At 51.8% G+C, this 27,884-nt stretch overlaps 1 protein-coding gene across 1 annotated transcript; it reads right to left on the reverse strand.

The window, feature by feature from the left end:
• Window positions 1–720: 720 nt before the first annotated feature.
• On the reverse strand, window positions 721–27,612 carry DNMBP (dynamin binding protein; the record flags this gene model as incomplete). The annotated part of the gene is made up of 16 exons (XM_080621480.1): window positions 721–906; window positions 1,256–1,710; window positions 1,802–2,000; window positions 2,076–2,258; window positions 2,430–2,762; window positions 3,202–3,330; window positions 3,538–3,642; window positions 3,881–4,011; window positions 5,683–5,882; window positions 6,551–6,568; window positions 7,098–7,245; window positions 7,764–7,863; window positions 8,479–8,666; window positions 22,497–24,434; window positions 24,992–25,114; window positions 27,468–27,612. 16 exons carry the CDS (start codon window positions 27,610–27,612, stop codon window positions 721–723), a joined length of 4,581 nt encoding a protein of 1,526 aa, XP_080477606.1.
• Window positions 27,613–27,884: the final 272 nt, after the last annotated feature.

Genomic DNA, 27,884 nt, shown 5'->3' on the forward strand with positions numbered 1-27,884 from the left:
TGTGCATAGGAGCTATTGCACTGGCAAGGGAAGACGGCATTCTGGATCTCTGGCTCACTTGGAAGACAAGAACCTGATGGCTGCTGCTAGCAGCGGAGCTTGGAGAGGCCTGAGACCAAGCATGGGGATAAAGCACCCACTGGGGCTCTGCTGTGGGGTGTTCAGAGGCTGGTCCCATCCCAGCACTGGAGCTCAGCTGCTCCCAGCAAACCTCAGAGCTACTCCCCAGGTGGTGTGCACCTGTCCCACCCTGAGGTCCTGCCCACACAGGTGAGACCAGACTCCTGCTGCTGCCAAGAAGGCACAGAAGCCACCTTCACAAGGGCTGGGTTGCTTTTAACACTACTCGGCTACAGAGAAAGTCATCATCAGCCTTCACAATTTAAACTCACAGTGGCTCCTCAGCCTTGTTCAAGCTTAATGCTTCTGGGCCATGGCCCAAGCTTTGCTCCCCTGCTCCTGGCTGGATGGACACAGGAGGCTCAAACAGCACAAATGAACTCACCCCTGCCCTCACACAAGCTGCCTGCCCTGCTAGCCCACCCTTCTACCTCCACAAAAGGGAGGTGGCAGCCAGCATGGTGGGGCTCAGGAGTACTGCAGTGATGTAAGAGACATCTCTGGGTGAGCAATGGGGGCTGCAGGGCTGGCCAGCCTCCCTGAGGTTCCTGGCAGTCCCAGCACGAACAAGGCATAGGGTGCAGCGTCCTGCCCACCACCTCACGTGTACTCAGTCTTCCGGATGTAACTAGAGGGCACATAGCCCTGCTTCCCATGTGCCTCGGCCAGCCACCACTCCTGATTGCCTGTGATGTCCTCAAACTGCAGGATCCTGAGTCTCTGGTTAGCTGACACACTCAGCTCGTTGGTGTTTCGGCCTTTGAAAGTGTAGAGAGCATAGTAGACCTGCCAGACAGAGGGAAAGCATTAGCTGGATGGTCATACCACACAGCCTTTCTGTCACATTGCATAGCACATGTAGGCTTTTGTTGCTCTTCCCAAATAATGACAACCACAGCCCTATCATGGTCTCTGCCAGAACTGTTCCCACCTGCCCAGCCCATCTGCACTCTAGTTCTCTGCACCTCAGCTGCTGGGAGAAAAAGTCTCATCTTCCACATCACCCCTTCAGAACAAAGCAGTTTCTACCTCCCACCTCTCCCCGCTCACTGCCAGGGAGGAGGATGACAGCCCCTGACCAAGCGAGGAGTCAGCCCTCAGCACCCGAGGCCACCTGCGGAGGCTGAGGGCTCACCTGGTTGCCCTCTGACTCGCTGCTCTCCAGCCCAGAGTCTCTGTCCTCCACAGAGGGCACAGGCCTGAGATGGGCTTTGGCCAGGTGCCCATTGCGAGCGTGGGTGCTATAGCCTGGCTCAGGGCGGCTGTAGCGGCGCTGGGACATCACTGCAGCAGCCTCCAGTGGGGCTGTTCTGTCAGCAGAGCCAAGCTGAGATGATGAGGGGGAGTCCACCTCTAAGGAAGGCTGTGGGGACTGGTATGGGTCTGCTGGGGAGGGCAAGTCCTGCAAGGGTTTCTGAGTGAAGGTGACGGCCTCCCCGCTGGGGCTGAAGGTCAGTGTAGTGTTGCTTTGGGGAGAGGAGCTGCTGTGCTCTGACTCGTTGGAAGAGTGGCTGCCCACAGAGACATCTGACTGGCTGCGGCGTGGGTTGTAGGGCTTCAGAAAGGAGCTGTACACAAAGCCCTTGGTCACTGCAGAGAGGGAGAGGAAGTAAGCTTAGACTGGGGTGCAGAGGGACCAGAGGAGCAGACTCACAACATGGGCAGGGAGCAGCCACATTACCCCCGTTGTCTATGAGCCAGCGATTCTGGCTGCCCATGGGGTCCTTCTTCTTGATGACACCCACGATGTCTCCTTCCAGCAGTGAGACATCCAGGTCTTGGGCAGCATTGAAATTGCGATCTGCCTGGAAAAGACTGTCTGGGGGATAGCGGGCCAAGAGGGCAGCTCGGATATCATCTGACTGCAGGAGGTAGCTGGGCTGCAGAGGAACAAGGCAGGTGTGAGTTGCCGTCTCGGACTCTGCAAGCTCTGATACAGGGCAGAGGGAACTCACCAAACCGATAAGGGGCTGCCGCCGGGCAGACTGCCGCTCCATGCTCTTCCTTTCAAAAGGCTTCTTGGGAGCTGCCTGAGTCTCTGGGAAGAAGGTGAAGGCCTGGAGCTGCTGGAGGACTCGACTGTGCTCATCCTGGAAGATGGCAATGAGGTTCCCTTCCTTGCTGGACACCTTCAGTAACTGAAACCACAGCAGGGTTGGGGGTCAGAGCTTACAAAGCACTCAGAGCTGACATTGCAGCAGCAGCTTCCCCTGCACTGGGACGGGTCCCAGAGAGGCTCAGGGACAAGCCGTGTGCAGAGATTAGTGCTGCACTGAGCCCAGAGCACTGCCTGTGCTCCAGGAACCCACCGACAAGAGGGGTCTGAGCTCCTCCAGGGCCAGACGCACAAAGTCGCAGTGTGCCTCGGCATAGCCCTTCACGCAGCTGGCAAACAGCTCCTTGGCGAAGCGCAGGAACTGGGGCAGCTCATCCAGCAGCTGAGCGTTGAGGGCCTCATAGTTGTTACGGGCAGACTGCAGTTCCTCTAGTGTTCGCTTGTCCTTCAGCTTCTCTGCTTTCTCTGTGCAGTTGTGGAAATCGAGGAGCTTATCAAAACGCTTCTGCACCAGCTTGTGGGGCCCCGCAAACATGTTCAGCAGCTGGTTCAGTGGTGAGCTCACCAGCCGCTCTGTCCGCTCTTTCTGGTGGGCAGAGATGCAGACAGCGTGTCAGATGAGATGCTCTCTCACTGTGTGGTGAACACCAGCAGCTCACCCTCCAGCACAAAACCTTTCCAGCACAGCATATAATCTGTCTTCCCAATGGCATCCACCAGAGCTCCAGAGGTCCCTTCCAACAAGAATTACTCTATAATCTTACATAAATGTGCCAGTGTGGGCAACGCTACAGGAAGTACCTGAACCACTCACACAGAGATCTGTAACATTGGAGGGAGGGCTGAAAAAATGTACATCTAACAGGCATGCTCAATACACATAAACGCAGAGGCATCAAAGCTCGCAGGAAGGGAGCCAAACAGGAGTGCTCACACCACTAGCATGCTGTGTTACCCTCCCTGCAGCCTCCCAGGAAGGACCGCAGAGGGGTGCCCCCAGCACACGAGAGCACAGCCTCACTCACAAATTTGGAGAAGAGCTGGTCGCTGATGAGCCGATTCACTTTCTGAAACTGGTCCAAGTCCCCACTGCTCTTCTCCATGCACAAGTCCCACATGCTCACTGCTGCCAGTGCCTTCATGCAAGCCGACTCCTGCAGCAGGGACACATAGTCAGCACATCCATGCTTGTTGCCCAGAAGAGGTCTCCCAGGGAAGCCCAGACCCTCAGAGACCACCATGCCCGGCCGTGCTGAGGGCAGGAGCACTGGCCAGAGGCACTGCAGGTACACACCATGCAGGCAGGAGAGGCAGTGCACTACAAGTCCCACAGCTTAGGCATCAGCCCCAGACTGACTCACCCGGACGTGCTGCAGGTAGAGGGAAAGGTCCCGGATGAAGGACTTGATGAGTCGCTCCTGCATCCGGAAATTTTTCTCTGTCTCTTCAAAGGCTTCATCCTTCAGCTGTGAGAGATAACATCTCAAGGGAGGCAATGCAGGACTCCTGCACATCCCAGAGTGTGAGATGTGGGACCTCTTGCCCACAAGCTGGACAGCAGATGGGTGGTTCAGACCCTAAGCTCATTCTGCCTTGCTGGCCTGGATCAGAGCTGCTCATTGGGGAAGGGCTGTGGGGGGACAGCAGATGCCACTGCAGAAGCACTACAGGGTGTAAGTGCACCTGGCAGCAGATACACATTACCTGGGGCGCAAAGCCTGTGAGATGCTTGAGGTGGCTGCTCACACGGTTGGATTTCTTGATAATAGAGTGGAAGTTGAGCTTGGAGATCTTCTCCATGAGGCTATCCTCATCACCTTTCCGGTACTTAAGAACTGAAGAGATTGATGCAGAAATCAGAACCCTTGTCAGCACAACATCATCAACAATGGCCATCCTGGCTTTCCCCTTCCCTACCTAAGCCTCTGCAGTCTCAAATACTCCCATAGAATCAGAGAACAGTTTGGGTTGGAAGTGACCTTAAAGCTCATCTAGTTCCAATCCCCCTGCCATGGGCAGAGGCACTTTCTACTAGATGAGACTGTTAAAAGCCCATGAACCCGGCCTTGAACACTGCCAGGGATGCGGCAGCCACAACTTCTCTGGGCAACATGTGCCAGGGCCTCACCACCCTCATAGTGAGGAATTTCTTTGTAGTATCTACCCTCTGCCAGTTTTAAAGTCATTACCCCTTGTCTATCACTACATGCCCTTGTAAAATATCATATCATAATGTGCCATATATCATCTTGAAATCCAGCACTGTGCCACTCATAATCCCCTACTTGGTTCTAGATACATGCTACGATTTGTAGGCCCACCATTCAAACTCTTCCATAGGATTATGAATAGCACTAGCATATGGTGACATAGGAGATGGCATAAAATAATCACTGGACATACAGAAGGCATTTATATTGCTTCTTTAGCAAATATGAGCAATCATTACAGGCAGCCTATATCATCTCAGCTTCAGTAGGGCTATGTGGAAAGAGTAAAGTATAAGACTTGCATGAGTCAGGGGGTTCCAAAGGAAAACAGGGAAGGTGGCTGGCAGGTCAAAGGGAATGATTTTCCTCCTCTGTTCAGTCCCAGGGGGGCGGCACATGGGAACCGTGTCTGGTTTTGGTGCCCCCAGGTCAAGAGAGATGTGGGAGAACCAGAGCTCCTGACCCACAAGGAGAGCTCAGGCACCACATGGAGAACTGGGGGAGCCTGCTGGGCTCAGCCTGGATGGGAAGAGGCGCAGGGGATCACAGCCTGCAGCTACTTAAAGGTGCTGGGGCCAAACTCCTCTGAGTAGCGCCAGGCAACACACAGAGGGCAGCAACCACAGATGGCAGCTTGGGAGTTTCAGGGTGAATCAGGGAGCACAGCTTCACTGTGAAGGTGGTGCATCCCTGGCACAGGACAGCAGAAAGGCTGTGAAATCTCCATCCTTGGGGATCAGTGAGAATCAGCAAGAATCAGCTGGAGGGAGAAATGTTTGATCAGAGCCAACACTGGGGAAAATCCTTCTCCAAGCAGGAGGTGGGACAGGAGACCCAGAGGGCTCTTGCAGGCAGCATCTCTGTGATTCTGTCCTGTTTATAGGTATACCTTCAAACTTAAATCTCTACACCTCAGTAAGACAGAGACGACCCTAGTTGATTAATTTCCTATCTGTGGTGTTTAAAACTGCATTTTAAAACTTCAAATGTATATTCTTTTGTCTTATAATTATTTTTATTTTCATGTAATAGCCACCTAGTCAGCAGCTGCATACATTTCATACCTCTGTATCACAACAAACAGCTAAAGTTGGAAGTATACTGCCTTACTTTAAGTATTATATCTCATGCTCAGATTGCTCAAATGCAGCTCTTCTACTGCCCTTCTGTGAGGGCACAGACCTTGGGAGCAGATTCCCACCGCAACTGTGATTGCCAGCTAAGTCTCAGGAGCTCACAGAAGCCAATCTCAGTGCACCCACTCCTGTCTCTCCCCAGCACTACCCAGCTGCTCACCCAGGTCCTTACGGCGCTTGTATTCATTGATGTTAACATTGATTTCTTTGACAGCAAGGACAGCAGCCGTCAGCGGTGCCTTGTCAGGGTGAGCCTCGGGGGTGGCACTCAGCAGCTCCATCAGCAGCAGCGGGTACCGCATCACCCTTTGCACTGGCTTGATGAGGAAGGAGCCCAGGTTAATGTAGTTTGTGCAGCCCCTGGGAAGTTGGGACAAAGGAGATGCACCAGATTACAGTCCAGCTCTGCCACACCAATTCTGCCCTCTCAAATCAGTGCCAGCCAGACCCAGAACACCAATGCCGCTAAGTCCACCATACTCCTTAAGTCAAGCCACTGTCATATCCAAGCTCACTGCACTCCTGAATGCCTGGTGCTCTGAGATTAACCCCAGGATTCCAGATCGCACTCACAGCAAATGACCCTTCCCAGCCAGGATCCAGTCCATCACCAGAGCCACTGTGAAATCCCACACAAGCACAGCTTCACACTTAGCAGCACACCACTTGCTTCAGACCGTCTGACCATCCAACTGCCCAGATCTGTTCCCCCGTACAGGACAGACTGAATTTGCTCAGTGCTGCAGTCAGTGCAGGGCTTTCCTGGCTCCCTGGGGCAGACACCAAAACCTGCTTCCTGCTGGAGACCTCCCCTCACCTCATCACCTGTGCTACCTGCCTGTGTAGCCCACTCATTGCCTCTGCTGCAAACATGCCACAGACACCCCATTCCTCCCAGACATGCCTTCACAAAGCACTGTTAAGAGTCCCCAAACATGCACCCAGCTGGCGGCAGGAGGTTAGTTACAAGGGAGCAGCCAGGCCAGGCGAGACAGACAAGCAGGGACTAACAGGAAGAGTGCACTTACCACTCACTGTACAGGCTCCTGCCGGCCCACAGAGTGCCAAAAAGCAAAGAAAAGCAACGGGTTAATGGGGCGGCAGGCGTGCAATCCCACAGCCAGTGCCTTCACCCCATCCCATAATGATGCCACCAGGGCAGTGGGCAGTTGTGTCCCCCCAGAGCAGCCGCCAGCATTGCTAGCTCGTGGGGCGTAAACCCCCACAAGCTGGACCCCTGGCAGTCAGTGAACCAGGCAAAGTGGCTCGCTCTTCATCAGGCATGGTGGGGCAGGGCTTGGGGAACAGAAGCCCTCAATCCAGGACATGCCACCTTCTCTGTACGCTGGTGGCCTCTGCTCATAGTTTAAGTAAGACCTACAGGTGTCCCAGCATCTGTGCATTGGGGCAGAGAGCCATCTGAACCTGGAGTCTGGTAAACTATGCAGTGACACAGCCAGCCCCCCTCCAATCACCACCTGAACTGTCCAAGCACTGCTGGCAGAGGGGCAGGGATGCTGGAGACTGACCCCCCCTACCCCAGGCCTGGTGGCTGCCACAGACAGAGGCTCCAACCTGAGGCTATCCAGCAGGTCCAGGAGTAGTTTCTGAGTCTTCTCATCCTTCTCATAGGTTTCCAGCAGTGCAATGGCCTCATCATGGTTCTGGCAATACACCCTGTAGACACTTTCCAGCTCTCCACGCTGTGCCAAGAACACTGGCCCTGCAAACAGCAGCAAAGCAGGACTTTATTGTCTCCTGGTCCCCAGCTACCTTGAACAACTGTGGCATGACTCATGGTGAGAAGCCCAGTGTCCCCGTTCCTCCACCCACACAGCTCAAGAAGACAATCTACTAGAGCACCCAGAATGCCTCCTTATTACCCACTAGCACATAGAGGTCTCCCAAGGGTAAGAAGTGGGAACACTGGTCACCGGAGCCACACAGAGAGCAAAGGCACAGGCTGCCCAAGGCCTGAGTGGCAAAAGATGGCAGCATAGGAGTGAGGAACGTAGCTCACTTCAGGGCAAGGGGCCACAGAGAGCCACAGGCATTGTGTTTCTCAGCATAGCCACCCATGGGGCAACACAGATCTCCATGGCTTTGCTGCTGGACTGACAGGGACCAGCAGGGAGGAAGCCCAGCCTGAGTGATCCCTTTCCACCATTTAAACCATTCTGTTCTGCCACTAGCCAAAGCACATCCCAGCCTGCTGAGGAAAGTTAACAGCACATTTCATACCGATGGCATCTGAAGCCTCCAAGGTGGACAACAGCTGCTTGGAGAAGCTAATTACCATGTGGATGTTTCCAAAAAGACCCTCAAAGTCTATGTTCTGCATCTGGGCAATGGGAAGAGAGATGTCGTTGATGGGGGAATATGTCCTAGTCAGACCCAGCAGCCCCCCCCCCCCTCCTGCAACCCATCAGTCCTCAGCTTCACAGCAGGCCCTTGGTGTGACCTTCTCTCATCACAGTGACTTCTGTACTCACCCCCTTGCCTCCCAGTTCACTGGGATTCATATTCTTTCTGTGTCCTATCATGGTGTCCCCTCTTTCCCACTGATTTCATTACTGCCTCTGTTCACCTGTTTTTCTCCCTGTCCTCCCACCCACTCTGTCCCCATGCCAAGCACCCATCTTTTCTTTCTCCTGACAAAGAACTTAACCTACAAACCAAATGAAGAGGAACATTTCCTGTCTCGGGAAACGAACCTGTGATACTTGCTACTTGTCTCTTGCTCTCAGCAACAGCAAGAGCTCAGCAGGATCCCAAAACATATGGGCTATTGCTATGAAAGCAGGGAGCAGTGAGAACTATCCTGCTCTCCTCAGCATGACTGCACTTCCTCTACGGATTCCCATGCTGCTGCTTGTCTGCCTCTAAGCACAAAGCAGACTCAGTATCCTCACCTCTTCCCACCAGTGCTGCACCATAGGTTGCCCCCTGCTCCTACCTGTGCCTGCTGCAGGGGCACCATGATCCTCTCCACACACATCTCCAGGTCTCTGATATAGTCCCGCTCCGTCTGGAGCAGTTCCTCAATAACCTTGGCCCTCTTCTCCAGCATCCTTTGCTTGGGGCTCTCGGTTGCAGCTGAGGATGTTTCCAAGGATGGTGTCTGGGAGGACAGGAGAGTCATCTCTGCAATACAGACAAGCAAAATCAGCATCTTCCAGCAAAGATACAGAGACAGGAAACAACTGTACCCCCTGCAACCTATGAGACTGCCAAACAGAACTGTTAAAGAGAGCAAGTCTGTCCATCCAAGGCCCTTTTCAGAGGCCATTCCTGGCACTCCCAGGCCAGGGCAGCAGGGAGCCCTTGTCTGCTCCCACAGCACCAGTAACGCTGGCAGCAGGCACCAAGCAGCACAAACCTGCTCCAGACCGTCCTCTGATGCCAGCCGTGTCCAGACCCCTCTGCTATTCCTGCTCTCGACTCTGCCGCCCCAGGAAACTCCACGGGGCTGGGCAGACCAGGAGAGGAGCCCCGCTCCCCGCTTCTCCTTCCTCCCAGCCAGGCAATGGCGGCGCCCCCACCCCTCAGGCTGGAAACAGGGTCTCCATTCTCCAGCGCCGGGGCATTTCCATCTGAATGGCCGAGAAAAGCCTCGGGCACCCACAGTGCTGCTGCCGGCGGCAAAGCCTGGACCTGGACCACAACTACGGCGCCGCGCAGGGGGGGGCAGGCCAGGGCGAAGGCGGCTTTGGGCAGCCTAGGGGCCCGGCAAGGCGGGGCCCGGCGTGCCGGGTGCACCCCACGGGCGGTCCCGCTGCTGCGGCGGGTGGCCCCGGGACGGGGAGACCCCAGAGCCCCTCCACATCCCAGGGAGCTGCTCTGTGCCCGGACGTCCGTCCCCTCCCAGCCACCCTGGCCCGGTGCTGGGGTCTGAGCACCGGCGGCGCGCAGGCAGCTCCCACCCTCCACGTCCCTGTCCCAGCCGGGATTCCTCCTGGTTTTCCGTCCCACCTGCGGCTCCCCGGCCGGCCCAGCCCTCTCCAGTTTTCATTGAGCATTTTATCCCCCTGCGGATTCCTGGGCCCCAGCCACTTTCTACCTGCTTTACAAGCATGTGCCCTCTGGCCGAAACCACAGCAACCGGACGTCCCTTCCCCCCAAAACCAGGAGGGCCTCCTCTCCAGCGCCTCCGTGGGACACAGCTCTGAGGCAGGCTCTGGCCCAGAAACACTCAGATCTCCCCTGTTTTATGGTTGCTTTCAGAACTGGGGCCCATGGGGTCCCTCAGCCCCTTGCAGCACCCCAGCTTGCCGCAGGTACCTGATTTAAGGCCTGATTTGACAAATGCTCCTCCACTCCAGCGCCTCCCACACATCCCTGTCTGCTCACTCTCGATGGGATTTTATTAGAGCTGCAGACATGCCCCAGAGCAGACGTTTGTACAAACATTTCTGCAGGACTGGCAATTAGAGATCTTCACCTCCCTGATCCCTCCAGTTACAGCCCCAAGCAACAGCATCACAGCCTGAGGGACTCCCAGGGATACCCAGCAGGGCTTGGGACTTATCCTGGTACCCTGGCACCCATTGTGCACAGCCCCAAGAGATCCCCATGCTCCCAGCCACTTCTGCCCAGGTGCTGGGCAGGCCTTGCCCAGGATGGGATATTGCTGCTGTGGCCTCAGCATCCTGCCTGCTGCTGGGGTTTTATACACTGAAACGACCCAGCAAAGAAAAGCAACATGGCTGAGATGGGTCACTGACTCAGCCTGTGCCAGCCCTTCCTGTTGCAGAGCAGCAGCGACAAACAGAAACCAGCAGCATCGGCATCAAACAGCAAATTCTCACAGCTACACAGGCTGAGGATGAACCGCTGTGCCCCTTGCAGAGGCAGCAACTTCAAAATCAGTCCTAAACCCACTCTCTAAACACAGTAAGTGGGAAAGCCAGTTGAAATCCTGCTCAGAAGATGCCCTCCATGTGGGAGAGAAGACAGCTGTCTTTCTAAGCAGGTGTCTCTGCTGCTCTGCCTTGAAATCAAGCCTGAGGAGAGCCAAAAGGGCTCCACGGAGGAGGATATAGTGTCACAAAATTACATTTTACATTTACCAAGCAATTACTGGAAAGAGCAGGCTTCACTCATTCCTACTGGCAAGCATCCTTGAAACTACCTCCATCAGAGCCAATCTGCATAAGGGAAAAGGCTGTCTTGGCTCCCCACCAGGTAAGTCCCCAGTGATGAACTTTATCAACTCAGCCATAGCAAGAGTCCATGAGGAGCGCCTGGGAGCTGGGTTTAACATCTGCTGTTTGCATTTCCGCTGCAAAGCATCAGTATCAGACCAGGCCCTGCCATGCATGGTCCTCCACAAACACCCAACAGGGATACCCTGCCTGAGACACATCACTTGAAGCCTGAACAGGACACAAGACAGAAGAATGCACAGGAGGGACAAAGAAACACCAAGATAACACAGTCATGAGGTCTCTGCAGTTCAGAGTCAAGAAAGTGACAAGTGAGTTATTTTAAAGAAGAATATTTATGTTTTTAAGGAATGGCATTTGTTTTGCAAGAGCGCAAGCTCCAATACGAAGGTAACCTGGAAGGAGCTGGAAGGTATTAATCTGCAATGCAAACAGTGTGTGAAACCCAGAGGAGGTGGGTGGGTGGGTGAGCTGATACTGCATGGGGTGGCCTGAGAAGAATCTTGAAAATGAAGACCAGCCAGAACAACAGCCAGAAATGACCCATGCAGCAGCATTTGAGAAGACAAATGGAAAAGATTACATTTGTCTTGGTCAAATAATAGGATTTTGCATTTACCGCAGGCAAAATGCCACCAACTTAAGCTCATACAGGACATCTCTATACCACCAAACAACCCTACTGTACTCCCAGCTTTAGCCATAGCTAAACTGCAGCCACACAATGTGTCTGGCTCCCGCTCATCAAAACAAAGCTGGGGATGCCCAGTGCCGCTGGCAAACACAACAGCTCCTTATGCTCTGCCAAGCAAACCCCAAGCAAGTAAATCTAGGTCAGGTCCTTTCAGAGAGTGCCCTGCGGCAAGGATTCACACTTGTGAGATTGCCAGCTCCATGACACCCTGCCTCTGCAAGTCTCAAATCATTGCCTGTGGGAGGGAAATTAAACCTGTCCCTGCACAGGTTTTAAGCCCTGAGCAGTCATCAGCTCAGCTTGCCTGACCTAGCATGATGTGAGCCACCAGTTCTACCCACTTGCTAGACACTTATCAGTATCTGCATTATCTTCAAAACTCATACAAATTAATTCTCCTCTGGCCTTCTTGCTCTTTCTGAATATTCCAAGATTCGTTTAAAAACAAGGCTAGGCTGCCTGCAGACAAGTCTCTTGCTGTTTATCACTAGTCCAGCATCCTCCTTCAGCAATGAATGAGTTCAAAAGTTGTCCTGCTCCATTCTAAACACTTGTCATTCACAAAATTAAAATTCAAAATTTCTTTTTAATATTTGGCTCTTCTATCTGACCAACATGTACAATACTTAGGATTTGTTTCTGGTGCTCTAAAACCTCTCACTTTTTATATTTCATACCATCTCTGTTGATTGCCATCAAGTTATTTTTCTGTTTGTCACACATTCCTGTATGTCTAATAGCAGCTTTCCCTAAATGAGGCTTATAAAGCATTTAACTAAACCCACCCATTTCACAGCTGTGGGGTTTGGTCACCTAGTAATTTTTCTTAAAAACATTTTATTTCACTGATTTTCTATTTAAACGTTACCTTTTGAACTGAGTCATCATGCCCATCAACTCTGAAGGCACAAAGACGCACAACACAGCTGGACCGGTCTCCGTTAGCCTGCAGGAATCCGACTGGTTATTTCTAATGAAGCCACCAAATTCCAATCCAGTGACAAATTCGTGTTTACCCATGACACAGATGCTAACGGGGCATTCAGAAATGCATTTCCAAAACCAATGTTCTCAATCACGACTTTCACAGACTCAAATTTTGTTCTCTTGTAGGCTGTGTGAACTCTGCAATCTGTCCCTCTGAATTAAAACTTCTAACAACATTATTTTCTCTATCCCCTTTGCTGAATTGGTGAGGAGTCCTTGGCTCTCTGGATTGGTTTAATGGTCTGTGACAGCCTCCCAGGAGCACCTGCTCTTGAGTTTTGCTAGTTAGCCTGCTGACATGTGGGAAATCCAAAACCAACTCCTAACCCAGTCCCTGGCAGCGAAGTGTCAAGCTGGAGCACACTCCCACTGGTGCCCTTGCCTTGGAGGCTGTGATTTACTATCACAATTGCACGGCTCATGCTGCTCACCTCAGATACGCCACTGTCACCAACTTTCTTCCAATTAATGAAAACATCTAATTCTTAATTACTCAACCGCCTAGTGTCAGCACACACACAGTTATAGGTTTTATCCCTGCCCCACTCTGGAAGTAGAGTTGACCCATGAAGACCAGATCCAACAGTATATGTGTCCATCATGCACAGATGGGGCTCACCCAAACAGCTGCATAGTCCCCCAACTCCTCCTCATCGGGGCTCACCTTCCAGCATATCCTGTGCCATAGCGCAACCTTGCAGGGTGCCCATTCTGCTAACACCATCTGAAGAGGTACGTGCAGCCCATCAGCACTGAGGACAACCCCTCTAACCAGCTCGGTAAGCAGGAATGTCCAACAGGAGCTGCATCCACCCAAGAGGAAAGCCCAGCTCCAGGATCACAACTCAGCAGAGTCAAGCAGTGACTCAGGACAAAACAAACCAGATGCAAATATTTGAAGTATGTGGATGCTTGGAGGGGAGGAGCCACTGCCTAACACAAGCGAGGGGATGAAACTAGGGCGGGGAATACTTAATCTGAGTGAAAGGCTAAACTCCCTGCCAAGAGCAGGATCTGGCTGGGGTGAAAACTCTCACTCTGGACACTGGTAACACGCCTGTAACAGGATATATCCACTGCTCTGAAAGGGAAGACTGGATATATTCAGTGTCTCTGTGCTCTTTAGGAGGAAGTGGGGAGTGTGGCAGAGAGGTGCCATGGCAAAAGATGACTTCATCCCACAGCAAATATAAATAAATGAATGAATATAGAAAACCAGATAATAGACAACAGGCACACCAGGAACTCTGAAGTACAGAAAAGTGAGAAAAGAAAGATATCAAGAAAATTCCATGGATGGTAAAATCAGTAATTCAGTTTTAATTTTTAAATGAGGAAATAAAATACTACTTTGTAACAGACTTTACTTCCAACCAGGGCAAAAGAAACCTTTTCAATGATACAATCCCAGAAGTAAGCAGAGAGAGTAAAATTTTTTGTAAGTTTGGCAAATAAGCCAGAATTATACAATAATTATTCTATTTCTTTCTGTCTAAAAAGCAAAAATAAGATCTTGCTAACTGTAACTGTAATTCAAAAACCAATTGCCAGTGGAGAATATCCAGAAAGGAGGGCATTCTTAATCAGGTTCTACAGGGACTGTATTTAGAGTTGATCCTACGCAGTATTTTTAAAGTAAATAGAGAATCACTTCCATCATGTAAAGAACTGAACATCAGTTCAATAGGATCGCACATAGAGATGAGCCATATGAGTCACTGAGTGACCCAAGGTATTCTGAATAAAACGGAATTACTCAAATGAAGTAGGTTTAATGCAGACAAATGCATTAATGTCTTAATGGCAACAAGAAATGCAGCCACATGCAGGACTATATTCTGGGGTAATGCTTCTGCTTGGTTGGCCAAAACTCAGCAGGAGTTGCCTGAGCACTGCAGAGGCAGATTGGGGTCCTCAGACAAGGGCACAGGAGCACAGCACAGTAACCTTCTGAGCAAGCCAGTGCTGACGCCCACCCAGAATGCCTCATGCAGTTCTGAAGTCCACTGTTTTAAAAGAGTCTAAAGGAAAAATGTGCAAGCATCAGAAAGAATAAACACTAGGAAGTCTTCCTGTGAGTCTCTACCATGAGTATGTTAAGACTCTATTCACTAAAAAGAACTGATGACTGAAAAATTACTTAATTACAGTACCTGCCAGAGAAGAATACCCATCAACTAAAAAGCTCTGATTTAGCAGAAAAAAGTTGGCGTGAAGAGCTGAAATGCAACACTAGCATCCAAACCTGTAAAAGTGATGGTGACTAAGCAGCAAAGCTATGTCAGGTGGGTTCTCCTTCTGTTGATGTGGCAGGCAGACACATCTGAGTCTCACCCCAGAAGAGATGCTCCAACCAAGCAGCTGTCACCAGGCTGCACCACAGAGAAATCTGTAAGAAGTGCAATAACCCTGCTTACAGAAACGATCACCCCAAGTTAGCTCTACCAGGGCTTTCAAGTCCTAAATTCAGTTACCCTGTGGACAGCAGAAGGAACCTGGGAGATAAGTAGACAGCATTAGAAGAAGGTGCCTGGAGCACACATAGAGGGAAAACCAGGCAACTTTTTCCTACCAGCAAGGTAGGACGATGTCTGCTGCCAAGTGTGATGGAAGGGCTTTTGGGGAGGCTGCCCAGGTACTGGCGAGGTCTTAAATTGAGACAGCTACAGCAGCAAAGTGTACATGCCAAGGAGGACTCTTCCTGGTGCAGCACCGTGACCCTCAAGGCAGGAGGAGAAACAGACTAGGAAACTGCACCCAGAGAAATGGGTCACAGGACAGACAGTGTTCCAAATCACCTAGAGCCTTCCTCCCTCCTTCCTGCTGTGGAACATGGGCCCTGATGGTGAGGGCATCCTGCCTTGCACATCCCACAGCCACTCTGGTGCCTCGATGTATATAGCATCTCATTTAACATTAGAGGAGCAAAATCTCTTGCCTGGCATGACAGTCTGTTCCCCTAGCTCTTGCAAAAGCTGGCCAGGCCAGCGCTGCTCCAGTCTCCTAAGGCTTTGTGGGCCGTTCCCCTCCCTGCTCTGCTCCTGGCTCCTCCTCACTTTCCCACTGCCCTTTGGACATCCTGGCACCAAAAAGCTTCTCACCTCACCCTGGGGACACAGCTGAGCAAAGTCCCACCCCAGCAGGGTGGCTGAGAGTGCAGAAATGCAGCCAGCAGAGCCTGTTTAATCTAATGCCTCCAGAGGACAGATTTCATGCACAGCCTTCAGCTCTGCCATCTCTGGCTGTTGCACTGCAATGCTCTTTTCCTCTGTGTTTCAATCCCCCTCCATGAAGAGCTCACAAGACAGATGCTGGCAGAAAGGGTACTGCAGCAAACAGGTTTTCAGACTCACGGCAGCCCAACAGACACGGCAGTCCACCAAACGGGCTCCATGAGTCCCTCTGCCCAGACCCTACCACCTTGCTGCCCCTTCCCCAACACACACTAGTATTCTTGCAACAAGCCAAGCTCCACAAAGCTGTCTGCAGCCAACTTTGTTCCAGCCACAGCATCAATGGAACGATTTTGCCTGTGCCAAGACAGCCTGAGCCCTCTAGCTCTGATACGGGACCAGCTCCAGGATGCCAACTGATGGGACTGGAGACCCAGGGATGGTTTAGGAGCACAGGCCACAGAGCGTGCAACTGGTGCAGGACAGGTAAGGGACCACTGTGGTACTGAGGTGCTGGCAATGCTGGAGATACCTCAATATCCTGCCCATGTGTAATTATGCAACTACAAGTACATCCCCTCTGCATACACCTGAGTGCTACAACAACTTCCTCTATCTCCTCCTTTGTGCCACCATATTCACCCTCTGGAGGGTCAGGAAAAGATTCCTACACACAGAATCTTCTCACAGTGGGTTATAAAGGTAAAACAGGCAGTGGGAATAACCCCAGCAGCTCACCCTTTTCCCCATGAAGAACTTCCTCAGGACCGTGAGAAAGCAGGCAAATCGGGGCCCAAGCTTTCAGGATGTACCCAAAATGCTCAGGGCACAGACGGAGGAGCGACTGAAAGAATAGCAGTGAACTGTGGGTCTGTGCTGTCTGTGCTGCATTCCCACCTGGGCTTCTGCCAAATGGGGACAAGAGCCCTTGCAGGGCAGATGTGTGACTGTACAGGGGGGTAATGATGATGATGCCCATTTCAACAAGTCCAAGGTTTCCCATGAGAGCATGGCTGTGCTGGACACCCACCTGTCCCACAGCCCTGGTGCTGCCCCAGTGCCAGGGCAGGGCAAAAGCACACCCAAGACAACTGCCCAGCATTTCCCCACGTACCTCGCTTCTCCTTCCTGGTCTGCACAAACTCTGAGTGCCGCAGGGTGCTGGGAGCCGTCCGCCTGTAGAAGCTGTTTCGCTGCAGCATGGAGCCCACCCTGTTTGCTTCCTCAGCCTCCTGCTCCCAGACCTGGCTCCAGTCCGGCCGGCCTGTGCGTACCCTCGAGCGCTCTGCTCCCCTGCTGCTCCTGGCTGGCATCCCAGTTCCTGGGGTTGCTCCTTCCAGCTCTCCACGGCTGTCATAGTCCATGTCCCATGTCTTGGACTGTGTGTAGCAGATGCCTGACCCTGGGCTTACACTACTGTCTCCTGAGGACCAGACAGTAAATGCAAGAGCTTCTGAACTCCTGTCCAGACTGTTGTGGTCCACAACATGGCTTTTGGTCTGCCTGTGCCGCTCAGTATCTTCTTGGTCTACTTGGTCCCTGACACCTCTGTACCGCCTTTCCTTCTCTCTATATGCCCCAGAGCCTCCATCCTGTCTATACCACTTTTTCTCCTCCCTAAACTCTCCAGAGTCTCCCCACTGCCTATACCACCTTTCATTTTCCCCATAATGTCTTTCATCCTCACTGTAGTCCCTAGTATCTCTGTAGTTCTGACACCTTTCCCTCCTCCTATAATTTCCAGGGCCTCTATTCTCTCCATACTCTTTTTCCCCCTCCATATACTGCCCAGGTACTCTGTCTTCTCTGTACCACCCTTCTCTTATCTCAGAACTGCAGTTTCTGTATTTCACACCCTCTGTCTCATACAGCCTACAGTTTCTACCCTCTGTATCCCGGCTTTTGCCTTCCCAAACACCCTCTGCTTTCCTGCAGCTTACGTACTGGATATCTTCCTTCCAAAAACCTCCACAGTCTCCATTTGTGGTCTGTTGGTCCACAGAGATGCCCTCCCCTCTCTTGTAATCATCCCAGCCACTGTCTGCGCCCCAGCAGCCTGGGTTCTGCCTCCTTGCCCTGGGTCTGTCATTGCAGCGAGCCTCCCTGCGCCGTGCAGACACTCCAGCCACGTCCTCTTTCCTTAAGGCACAACAGTCCTCATATTCCCAGCCAAGGAGTTGCTGCTCCTGCCTTGGATCCTCTAAGCCATGTTTCATCCCAGGACAAGTGCACATAGCCCTGCCAGGGTGCGGCGAAGGGGCTGACTCCCGTTGCTGCCTGCTCCCTGAGCCTAGGCCTGGGCTGACACAAGCTTCTCCGCTTTGCTCCAGCGCTCCCGTCCCAAGTGAAACGCAGGTGCTGCTTCCTGAAACCAGCCAGGAAGGGTACGGAGAGGCACAGGCCCAATCGCCGCCAGCCCTGGCCTCCTCCACCTGCTGCCCAAAGTAATCAGTAACCAGCACCGAGAAGGGAGGCCAGGGCTGGGCAGGCTCTCACTGCCCAAACCGGCTCCACAGCTTTGCCAAAGCCTCTCTGCAGGAGGCTCAGAGGCAGGGAAAAGGAAGGCATTTGAGCATGCAGAAGCCCTGCCCCAAGACCAACGTCCTCAGGGGAGGGAAACTAGAAGGTGTGTAAGACTGCAGGAAGCCACAAACCAGACAAGATACCACATCTCCTTCCACTGCCTTTATGCTCCCACTGGCATGCAGACTAAATGATGTGGTCTAGCAGAGGCTGGGCTCTGCTCCACACCTCACTGGGGAAACTGAGGCTTTCATGCTGCCCCTGGCTCAAACCTGATGCTGAGCCCATCCTCTTCTCCACCCTCAACCACAGGTCCTGGGAAGAGCAGGAGAAGAGCAGCTCCTTGTGTGACAGAGCATCCCTGAGTGGTGCCTACACAGTGCCAGGTAGCCACAGTTGCCCCGTTTCTGCTCCAGGGCAAACGCCTGGTCTACCAGCTGACAGGAACAGGCTTGAAGGAACTATCTACATTACAGTCCAGTGCCAACATGCACTATAAGTTTCCAGGAGGCTATAGAAACACACACTCCAGTAACACCACTCACTGCAGGGCACAACATAGTCCCAGTTTTCCATGCTGAATGCAGGAGCACCTATAAGAAACCAAGAAACAACCACAACATGCCCTAGACAGAAAGCCAGAGAGTCCACAGATGTCATCCACATCTCAGTTTCTTGCAACACTCATCAGGAATGCACAGCCAATGCTCCTAGCTGGTAGAAGACAAAAATAAAACCAATAGACCCTCCTACTCCAACTGCAGGAGGGCAATCACTAACCCTGCCCCAGCCTGGTGAGCAGCAAACACAAGACACACCAAAAAGGCAGCCTGCAGATTTTAAACATGTATTTTAGAAACCCACATACTTTCTGCTCTTCTTTTGGCTCCCCAAAGGACACACCAACAGGCTGGGTTCCCCCAAGACTATGCTAGCTCTATTTTGATTGCTGGTCAATGCTTAGTGAAAGCTTTTCTCCCTCCAGCGTGCCTCCACATTCCCCAACAGTGGCAAGGGAGAGGCCATGCCCTAGGCACAACGCAAACATGTTTTGCAACACTGCATTACTGATGCAGCCTGCTGCACTGAAGCTGGGCTAGCAAGCCTGAGCCATACTCTCTGGCCACACTCAGATGTGACAGGAGTGATGTGACAGAGCTTGGGGAGGGCACATCTTTATCATAGGACCAGAGAGACTAATAAATCCTCAGGTCTCTTAAAGTGGTAAAAAATCCCCTAGGACTACCAAGGGGATAACTTAATAGGTAAGATGTCTAGGATAATGTGTTACTTCCTGTCTTTTTAGGCTTTCCAGTAAGCAACAGCGCATAGGTTCCACAGGGTCTGTCCTCTTTCAGGAAGCTCTGGGACAGTAGGAGACATTTCCCACCAAGATCCATCCCATCAGAAAATTTCCCTTGAGATCGAACCTACATTTTCCTCTTCCTATCTTCACATTATTTCATCTAGCCTCAAATCCTCTAAGCCTCCTTCCAAGCATCCCTCTCGCATGCCACTGACGTGGAGGCTGTTTGTCATCCTGTTTCCCTGGTGCACCAATACCGGCCTTCATTCCCATATGCTCTGCCTCAGACACAATCCTGCAGTGAAGTGCCTGGGCTCTCCAGAACTGATTAAGCAGTGGGAGGATGAAGGCAATGAAGTCAGAGTGAGTAATCCCCAGGCAGGAGCTGACATTTCACTCCACCTCCTGCATGCAGTGCCCACATTTTCTGCACATCGTGGGTTTCGGCAACAGAACTCCAGTGTCAGAGCTCCTGGGAGATGCTGGCGAAGGGACTGTGGGAGATGTATGTGGTCCTGTCTTTCCACTTTGTCTACTGTAATATCAAGTATAATGTAATTAAAAGCACTGACCTTTACATGGCATCTTTTGGTTTCAGAGCCCAAATCTACTGATATAATCATGACAAATTTCTTCACCCTGAGTAATTTTTCTCAGCTGCATAGACAGGAGTCATCTTTTCAGCTACAGACATGCCATGATTTAAAGCTCTTTCTTGCTGTTATCAACAGCGCAGCATCATCAACTGGCTACCCAGGACTGAACTGGCTACCCAGGATTTGGAGAAGGCTGAGGTTCTGAATGACTTCTTTGCCTCGGTCTTCACTGGCAAAGTCACTGACTGCACCACCCAAGTCTTGGAAGGTGAATGCAGGGACTGTGAGAATGAAGACCCCGGGCCCACTGTAGGAGAGGATCTGGTTCGAGACCATCTTAAAAACCTAAATGTACACAAGTCCATGGGAAATGATGAAATCCATCCGCAGGTCCTGAAGGAGCTGGCGGATGAAGTTGCTAAGCCACTGGCCATCATATTTGAAAAATCATGGCAGTCAGGTGAAGTTCCTGATGACTGGAAAAAGGGAAATATAACCCCCATTTTCAAGAAGGGGAAAATGGATGACCCGGGGAATTACAGACCAGTCAGTCTCACCTCTGTGCCTGGCAAAATCTTGGAGCAGATTCTCCTGGAAGGCATGCTAAGGCACATGAAAAACAAGGAGGTGCTTGGTGACAGCCAGCATGGCTTCACTAAGGGGAAATCCTGCCTGACCATTTTGGTGGCCTTCTATGATGGGGCTACAGAACTGATGGACGGGGCAGAGCAGTTGACGTCATCTACCTGCACTTGTGCAAAGCCTTTGACACTGTCCTGCATGACATCCTTGTCTCTAAATTGGAGAGACATCAATTTGATGGGTGGACCACTCGGTGCATAAAGAACTGGCTGGATGGCCGCATGCAGAGTTGTGGTCAATGGCTCGATGTCCGGCTGGAGACCGGTAACGAGTGGTGTCCCTCAGGGATTGGTGTTGGGACCGGTCTTGTTCAACATCTTTGTTGGTGACATGGACAGTGGGATTGAGTGCGCCCTCAGCAAGTTTGCCAATGACACCAAGCTGTGTGGTTCGGTTGATACGCCGGAGGGAAGGGATGCCATCCAGAGGGACCTCGAGACGCTTGTGAGGTGGGCTGATGCCAACCTTATGAAGTTTAACCATGCCAAGTGCAAGGTCCTACACCTGGGTCGGAGCAATCCCAGGCACAGTCGGGCAGAGAAGAGATTCAGAGCAGCCCTGCGGAGAAGGACTTGGGGGTGTTGGTCAATGAAAAAATGAACATGAGCCAGCAGTGTGCGCTCGCAGCCCAGAAAGCCAACTGTATCCTGGGCTGCATCAAGAGGAGCATGACCAGCAGGTCAAAGGGGGTGATCCTGCCCCTCTACTCTGCTCTCGGGATACCTCACTTGCAGTATTGTGTGCAGTTCTGGTGTCCTCAACATAAAAAGGACATGGAACTGTTGGAACAAGTGCAGAGGAGGGCCACGAGGATGATCAGGGGACTGGAGCACCTCCCGTATGGAGATAGGCTGAGAAAGTTGGGGCTGTTTAGCCTGGAGAAGAGAAGGCTGCGTGGAGACCTCATAGCAGTCTTCCAGTATCTGAAGGGGGCCTACAAGGATGCTGGGGAGGGACTATTCATCAGGGACTGTAGTGACAGGACAAGGGGTAACGGGTTCAAACTTAAACAGGGGAAGTTTAGACTGGATATAAGGAAGAAATTCTTTACTGAGAGGGTGGTGAGGCACTGGAATGGGTTGCCCAGGGAGGTTGTGAATGCTCCATTCTTGGCGATGTTCAAGGCCAGGTTGGATGAGGCCTTGGGTGACATGGATTAGTGTGGGGTGTCCCTGCCCATGGCAGGGGGGTTGGAACTAGATGATCTTAAGGTCCTTTCCAACCCTAACTACTCTATGATTCTATGATTCTATGATTTTTCTGTCCTGGACTCCACAGAAAGCAGAAGCACAGGCGTAGGCTTTATTTTTTGCCCATTAGCCCATCCCACTCCCAGGCCAGGCTGAGCACCCTTCTGTACATACCCCCTGATCTGAGTGACATTCCCCAAAAGTCTGTATCACCACCAGAGCAGAATGGGATGCGGGGAAACCCAGACAGGCTGAGGACAGTCATACCACAATCAGTCAACTCAAATCTCAACTGCAGCACCACCAGCAAAGCCACTCTGAAGCTGCTGCTTCCTCTCCTACAGCTAAGAAAGGATGAGGCAGGGAGGTTGAACCTGTAGCAGCTGTTTTCACTTAAGAGCAAGGACACACTGGGAATGGATCAGATCAAGGCTCTGGATGTATGGTGGGGCTGAACAGGAGGTGGAAGAGTTGGAAGGAAAAGGTGTTGGGGAAGGCCAGGTCTGAGGGATGTCCAGAGAATGACACTGTTGCTCTCTGAGATAAAATCATGATGATTTGTACTATAACAATGCCTACAAAATGACCAAAATCAGGAAGTAAAGAAGGAAATAAAACACTTGCTCCAACAATGCCTGTACGCAGCACAACACAGCTGTCCCCCTGAAGCATCCCATCCTATGCTGCTGCAGACTCACCTCTCAGCTCCTGCAGCTCCACGCTGAGGCTCTCGATGTTGGAGTCACAGAAATCAAGGTTTTCCAGGGTCTCTGCTCTCACCAGCTCATCCTGCTGCTCCTCCAGCATCAGACTTAGCTCAGCACGGGTCTTGCCATAAGCCTCCAGGTCTCGCTCCACCTCTCCGATCCTTGTCAGCAGAATGGAGTGGGGAGAAGCTGTTCCCGCCTGCGTCAAGTCCTCACGTCCCTCTTCCACCCGCTGCTCCTGGGCACTGGGCTGCAGCTGTGCAGGGGCCACATTTTTCCGCTGGTTGCTTGGTGGAGGCCGGGGTGCAGGCCGTGAGGGCTTGACAGAGAAGGACAGAGACCTGCCTTTGGGCACCTGGCCACCCAGTGCGTGCACAGCGGTTGCAAAGCTGCTGGGCCGAGGAGGGGGTGGCCGCAGGGCCTTCCTCCTCTCTGGCTGCCTGGTGTGGGGTGCAGATTCAGGAGACCCACGGACAATGTCCTTCTCAGAGCTGTAGTCCAAGATAGAGAAGTGACGAGAGACCTTGTCCTGTTCAGCACTGGTACTCGACAGGCTCTTCTCAAACTGTGCCAGCTGCTCGGTCAGTTTGGAGTCGAGGTCTGTGCAGCCATCCCCCTGTGTTGTGAGTGGACAGCATTCCCCCCAGCTCCCAGCCCATGTGTCCAGGCCCACCTGAGCACCTCCCAGGCTGGAGGAACAGGGTTTGGACTTCTGTTGACTGTCCACACAACTGCCCAGGTCCTGGGCACTGCTCTGGCTCTCCTGAGGCTCAGATGCTGTCCAGTTGTTAGGAGAAGAAGTCACCTGGCTCCTGCAAGGATCCTGGGGAAAGCAGGGAGCTTGCAGGGGCACAGTGGGATGGTCTCCATCATGCTCAGGTAGGGTGTGAGTTTCTGAGTTTCCTGGGGAGGCTGAAACAGTCCCCTCAGTCTCCAACTCACCTGCTTGGTCAGGCCTGTTGCCTTGTTGGGGAGGCAGCTGAGCAGAGGGGAGAAGGCCATTGACTGCCTTTGTGTGGCCAAAGGGAAAGGAGTCTGCTGTGCCTTTGGGATATGGTCCTTGGTGTCCTGTGCTGGGAAAGGCGTCATGCTGTCTCAAGTCAGTGGCAAGACGATCCCCTGACCTCCCTACCTGGTGAGTTAAAATGGTGTCAGGCTTGGGGTGTGCTGCTAAAGCATCCTCCTTTTCCCTGCCATCCTTCCCTGGCAAAGGAAGAGATTCAGAGCAGGTATTTTCCAGGTCCTGATGGATGGTCACTCCACAGCTGCCTCCATCTTGGGGATCCCCAGCACCTGCCTTATCCCTGCAAGCCTCAGAGGCTTCCAGCCTCACAAATCGGTGTGGAAAGATGCCACGTTTCCCCCTCAGCTCCCCTTCCAGCCAGCCATCCTCCAGAACGCCTATGATCCGAATCCTGTCACCCACATCAAAATCCAGTTCCTTGGACTCCAGTGCGTGGAACTGATAAAGGGCAATACCATAAGTGCTCCCTGGCTCCTCCTCCTCCTTGGGGGGGGCTTCCACTGTCCCATTGGTGTCACAAATCTCTGTGGGTTCTGGATCCACTGAGGTTCCTGATGCTCGCAGAGGAGTAAGCAGTTCCACAAAACCCTCTGGGAAGATGCCCCTATGGCCTCTGAGCTCACCTTCGAACCATCCAGGCTCTGGGATGCCAACAATGTTGATCAAATCCCCTTCCCTGAAGTCCAGTTCCTCCTCTAGCTGAGCAGACAGGTCCATTAGGGCCCGGGCTTGGCCCAGTGAGTAGGCAGGCATCTCCAGGAGAGTGCTCTGGGACAGCTGACGGGTCTGAACCGAAAGGCATAATTCCCGCACACATGATGAAGGGAAAAAGCCCTTGGAACCCCAGCTGCTTCGGCCCTGGAGCCAGCTGGAGGCCAGGGACCCCCCCAGGATTACCAGGTCTCCTGCAGGGAATGAGACAAACCAGTTTAAAACTGCCCTCATGATTGCTTCCCACCTCTTATTCCTGCCTCCCCATGTCCCTCCTTTCTGTGGCTGAGGTATCGCACTCTGCACAGAGTGTACTGCATGCTGAGGATGCACAAGAGAACAGAGTGGGGGTAAGGCATGAAGCATTGGCAGCCTCCTGCACATGAGTCTAAGATACACAGTTTTGTCTGCCAAACCATGAAGGTCCACCAAAGCTTTGATTTCTTCCCCAAATGCAACTATAAGATTTGGGGACTGGAAGGCAGTTAAAAGGCAGCTGGAAGTTTACTATCATCAGACAACTCCAATTTTTGGAGTTTCAAGAGTAATGATAGATCATGAGAAACTGGTACCAGAGTAGCAGAAGCCCAAAGGTCCATGGTGGATTTGATATGAACCATGTCATGAGGTTATTAGGAAATTCCTCTCTCTCTCCTGTCACTCTAGGCAGGATGCTGTAACTGCGTTCATGCTTCTGGAAGGCCAGGTGAGGGCTATGAGGTGCCAACCAAAAGAAGGGAATGCTGATTACCTCTCTGCAATGATAAGCTCCCTGGCTCTTGAGACGTGAAGTCACTGGTACAAACGAAAAGTTTTTCTCCCTGCTTCAAAGGGGGAATATCGACAGGTTCCACAAAGCTGCTTGGAAACTGCCCTAAAATGAAAAGCAGTTGTCAGCAATGAGTCTTTCCTGTAACCCACCACCACTCCCTCCACCCTCCTTCCAGGTTTTGGGATCTATTAGTCTCTTACTGAAGGAAAATACCCAGCTACCCAGGGCGCCTCAGCAGCATGGTGGAAAAGGAACGAGCTTGGGAGTTGGGAATTCCTGAGATTTTAAACGCTTAAGAGCTAACAGAAAACAAAAGACTGTGCCCTGGCTCACTCCAGGCAACCGACAGTCTGTGTTCATTACTGGGACTGTGCCACCAGCATAGAGTTTCTGGGAACAGACATACTAGATTTTCTCTGCTTTCATTATTTGCTTAGCAGCTCATAGCCTGATGCAGACTGAGATCTAGTAGTCCTGGATAACAATCCACTGGGCACATCCACTTGGTGCTCCTCACTCTGTAAGGCTTGGCTCCTGTACGGCCCCAGCATGGAAGTCAGGCCACTACACTCAGGATAACCTTGTCTACGAGTCACAGGCTCTGTCACAGCTTGAGCACCACTGAGGCTCCAGGGACCTTCCTTACTTTATCACCACTGTGCACCTATTTCACTGTGGCACCCATTGCTGAATGCCCAGCTATTCTAAACAGGCCATAGCCAGACAGACCAGCACACACTTGCTGGCCATCACAAGATACCACTCAGCTACTAATCTCAGTTCTGGGAGCACAGGATGTGGCAGAGCCCACTGCAAAGGCTACTAAAAATGTCATTCCTGTCTTTTATGATTTGTGGCAAGGGGATTTGATACAGTATGGGCTAGTAGCACTTCCAGCATTCACACCTGATGCTCCAATAGAGCATCCAGGCTCTCCAATAAAACCTGGAGACACTATATCCTAGACACTCAAAACTAGGCACTGGGCTTAGACAATTTGGCATCTGTTATCATGCACCCGAGGTGCAACCAGCAGCCCACAGGCTACTAGGCTTAATGGCTTTCTTCACAGTTTTAACCAACTCTACCTACTTTTCCATGTCTCAAATTTCCTGCTCTGTAGATGGAAACAGCCTAATGCTGTTTGAAAGGAAGTCATGGAGCTACATTAAGTATTCCCCAGAGTACTGAGTATTACTATTGGTAGGCTGCAGCACCTCCACAGCTACTTTCAGCAGCACTTTTTTCAATTCCATACAACTTTAGCTTATAAAACTGGGCAGAAAACCACAACAGCTGTTCCAAGGGAAAGCAGGAATGCAAGTGGGTTTTGAGTTAAAGGTCATTAAAAACCATTTGGTTTGACTTCAGTGTTTTTCTTTATCTTTGAGCTATGACACACATCTGTTTACTATTCCTTAATAGCTTCATCTTCTTGAGAACAAGCGCATGAGTTATGCTGGGAGACAAAACTGTGGTGAAGTACATACTGGTGATTTCTGCAGAAATAATTTGTGCCCAGTGACTTCAGCAACAGCAGGATCAGGCATGTGTTGTTTCAATGCCATTTATCAGCTACATGGGGAATAGGAAGTAAGTTCTCCTCTCCACCTTCGCTCCTGTTCATCTTTGTTTTAGCCAGGAGACAGCTTGCAGTTGTTAGCAGAGCCCAGACTGCTGCTGCAATAGCAGCCCCATCTCCATGACCGAGGATGAAACTCCAGCCCCACCTCATGCTGAAGACAAAGTTAGGCTTATGCTTTGAAGTGGCCTGGTTTTCATCTCCGAGAGAGCCCACACATCCTCTCAACATCAGTATTAAGATGAGAAAGAGCTGCTTAGACAGACTACGAGACTCTTAAGTGTTTCACTGAGAGCATTTTGCTGCTTCAGAAGTTTCCCACGCCCCTCCAAAAGTTTAAGTCTTGCACACTACTTCAGGCACCCAGCTAATGATGGCAGCTTGTGCAGGAAAATGCTTTAAAGCGGAAAGGAGGAAGTGGGGCTGAGTCAGAGAGCTTGGAGGGGCACATGCACTCTGTCACTGTGTCTCCCACTGACTTGACCTGACAACGTCATTCGGATGTGGATGCATTTCCACTCTCAGTGCATCTGTTTCCTCTCTCCCCTTCCACTGTCACAGCAGGTCAGTGCATAACCTAGCCAGGAAATGGGCTGTCTCATGACAGAGGACGGAGCAACTAGTCTTGTGAAGCTCTCATCTCCTTGAGAACTGACCCTCCACTAATCTCTCTCTCAAAAAAAACGAGCTGTCCCAATAGTTGCTGCAAAGCTGGCAGGAGATCAGTGATGGGTAGCCTGCACCCTCAGTCCATGAAAGATTCAGTAAATTCAATCTGGTCCTGCACAGCACTGGCCAAGGGAAGGTGTGTTCACAGAGTGGACATTTAGCTGGCACATCTGTAGATCTAGATGCCACATTTCCAGCTCTTACCTGTGACACCTTCCTTCTTGCCGAGGAGCCAGAACTCATCCACCACAGACAGCACCTCGATGACATCTCCCACAAAGAGGGGCAGCTCTTCAGAGACGCTGGGACAGAAATCAAAGACTGCTCGTACCACGGAACCAGCCTCCATTGCACAGGATCTGAAGGTGGATCAGTACCTAAGGCTGAGACACAGCAGGAAGTTTGACAGCAGCCAGAAGCACATGAAATTATCACATATACATTCAGAAAGTAAAACCCTTCCTGACCAAAAGAGGCAGGAACAGTGCGAGGGGGTCCTGTCCTGAGCTCCCTGAAACCCCTTGTCACATAAAGCATGCTGCAGGTGCTGGGGGTCTCAAGCAATGCAGCCCTCATGGTCTATCCTGCCTTGTCCAGCCCTCTGGCTGTCTCTGTGGGGAC

Source organism: Psittacula echo (genome assembly GCF_963264785.1).
Source record: "Psittacula echo genome assembly, chromosome: 6".
NCBI classification, from domain to species: Eukaryota; Metazoa; Chordata; class Aves; order Psittaciformes; family Psittacidae; genus Psittacula; species Psittacula echo.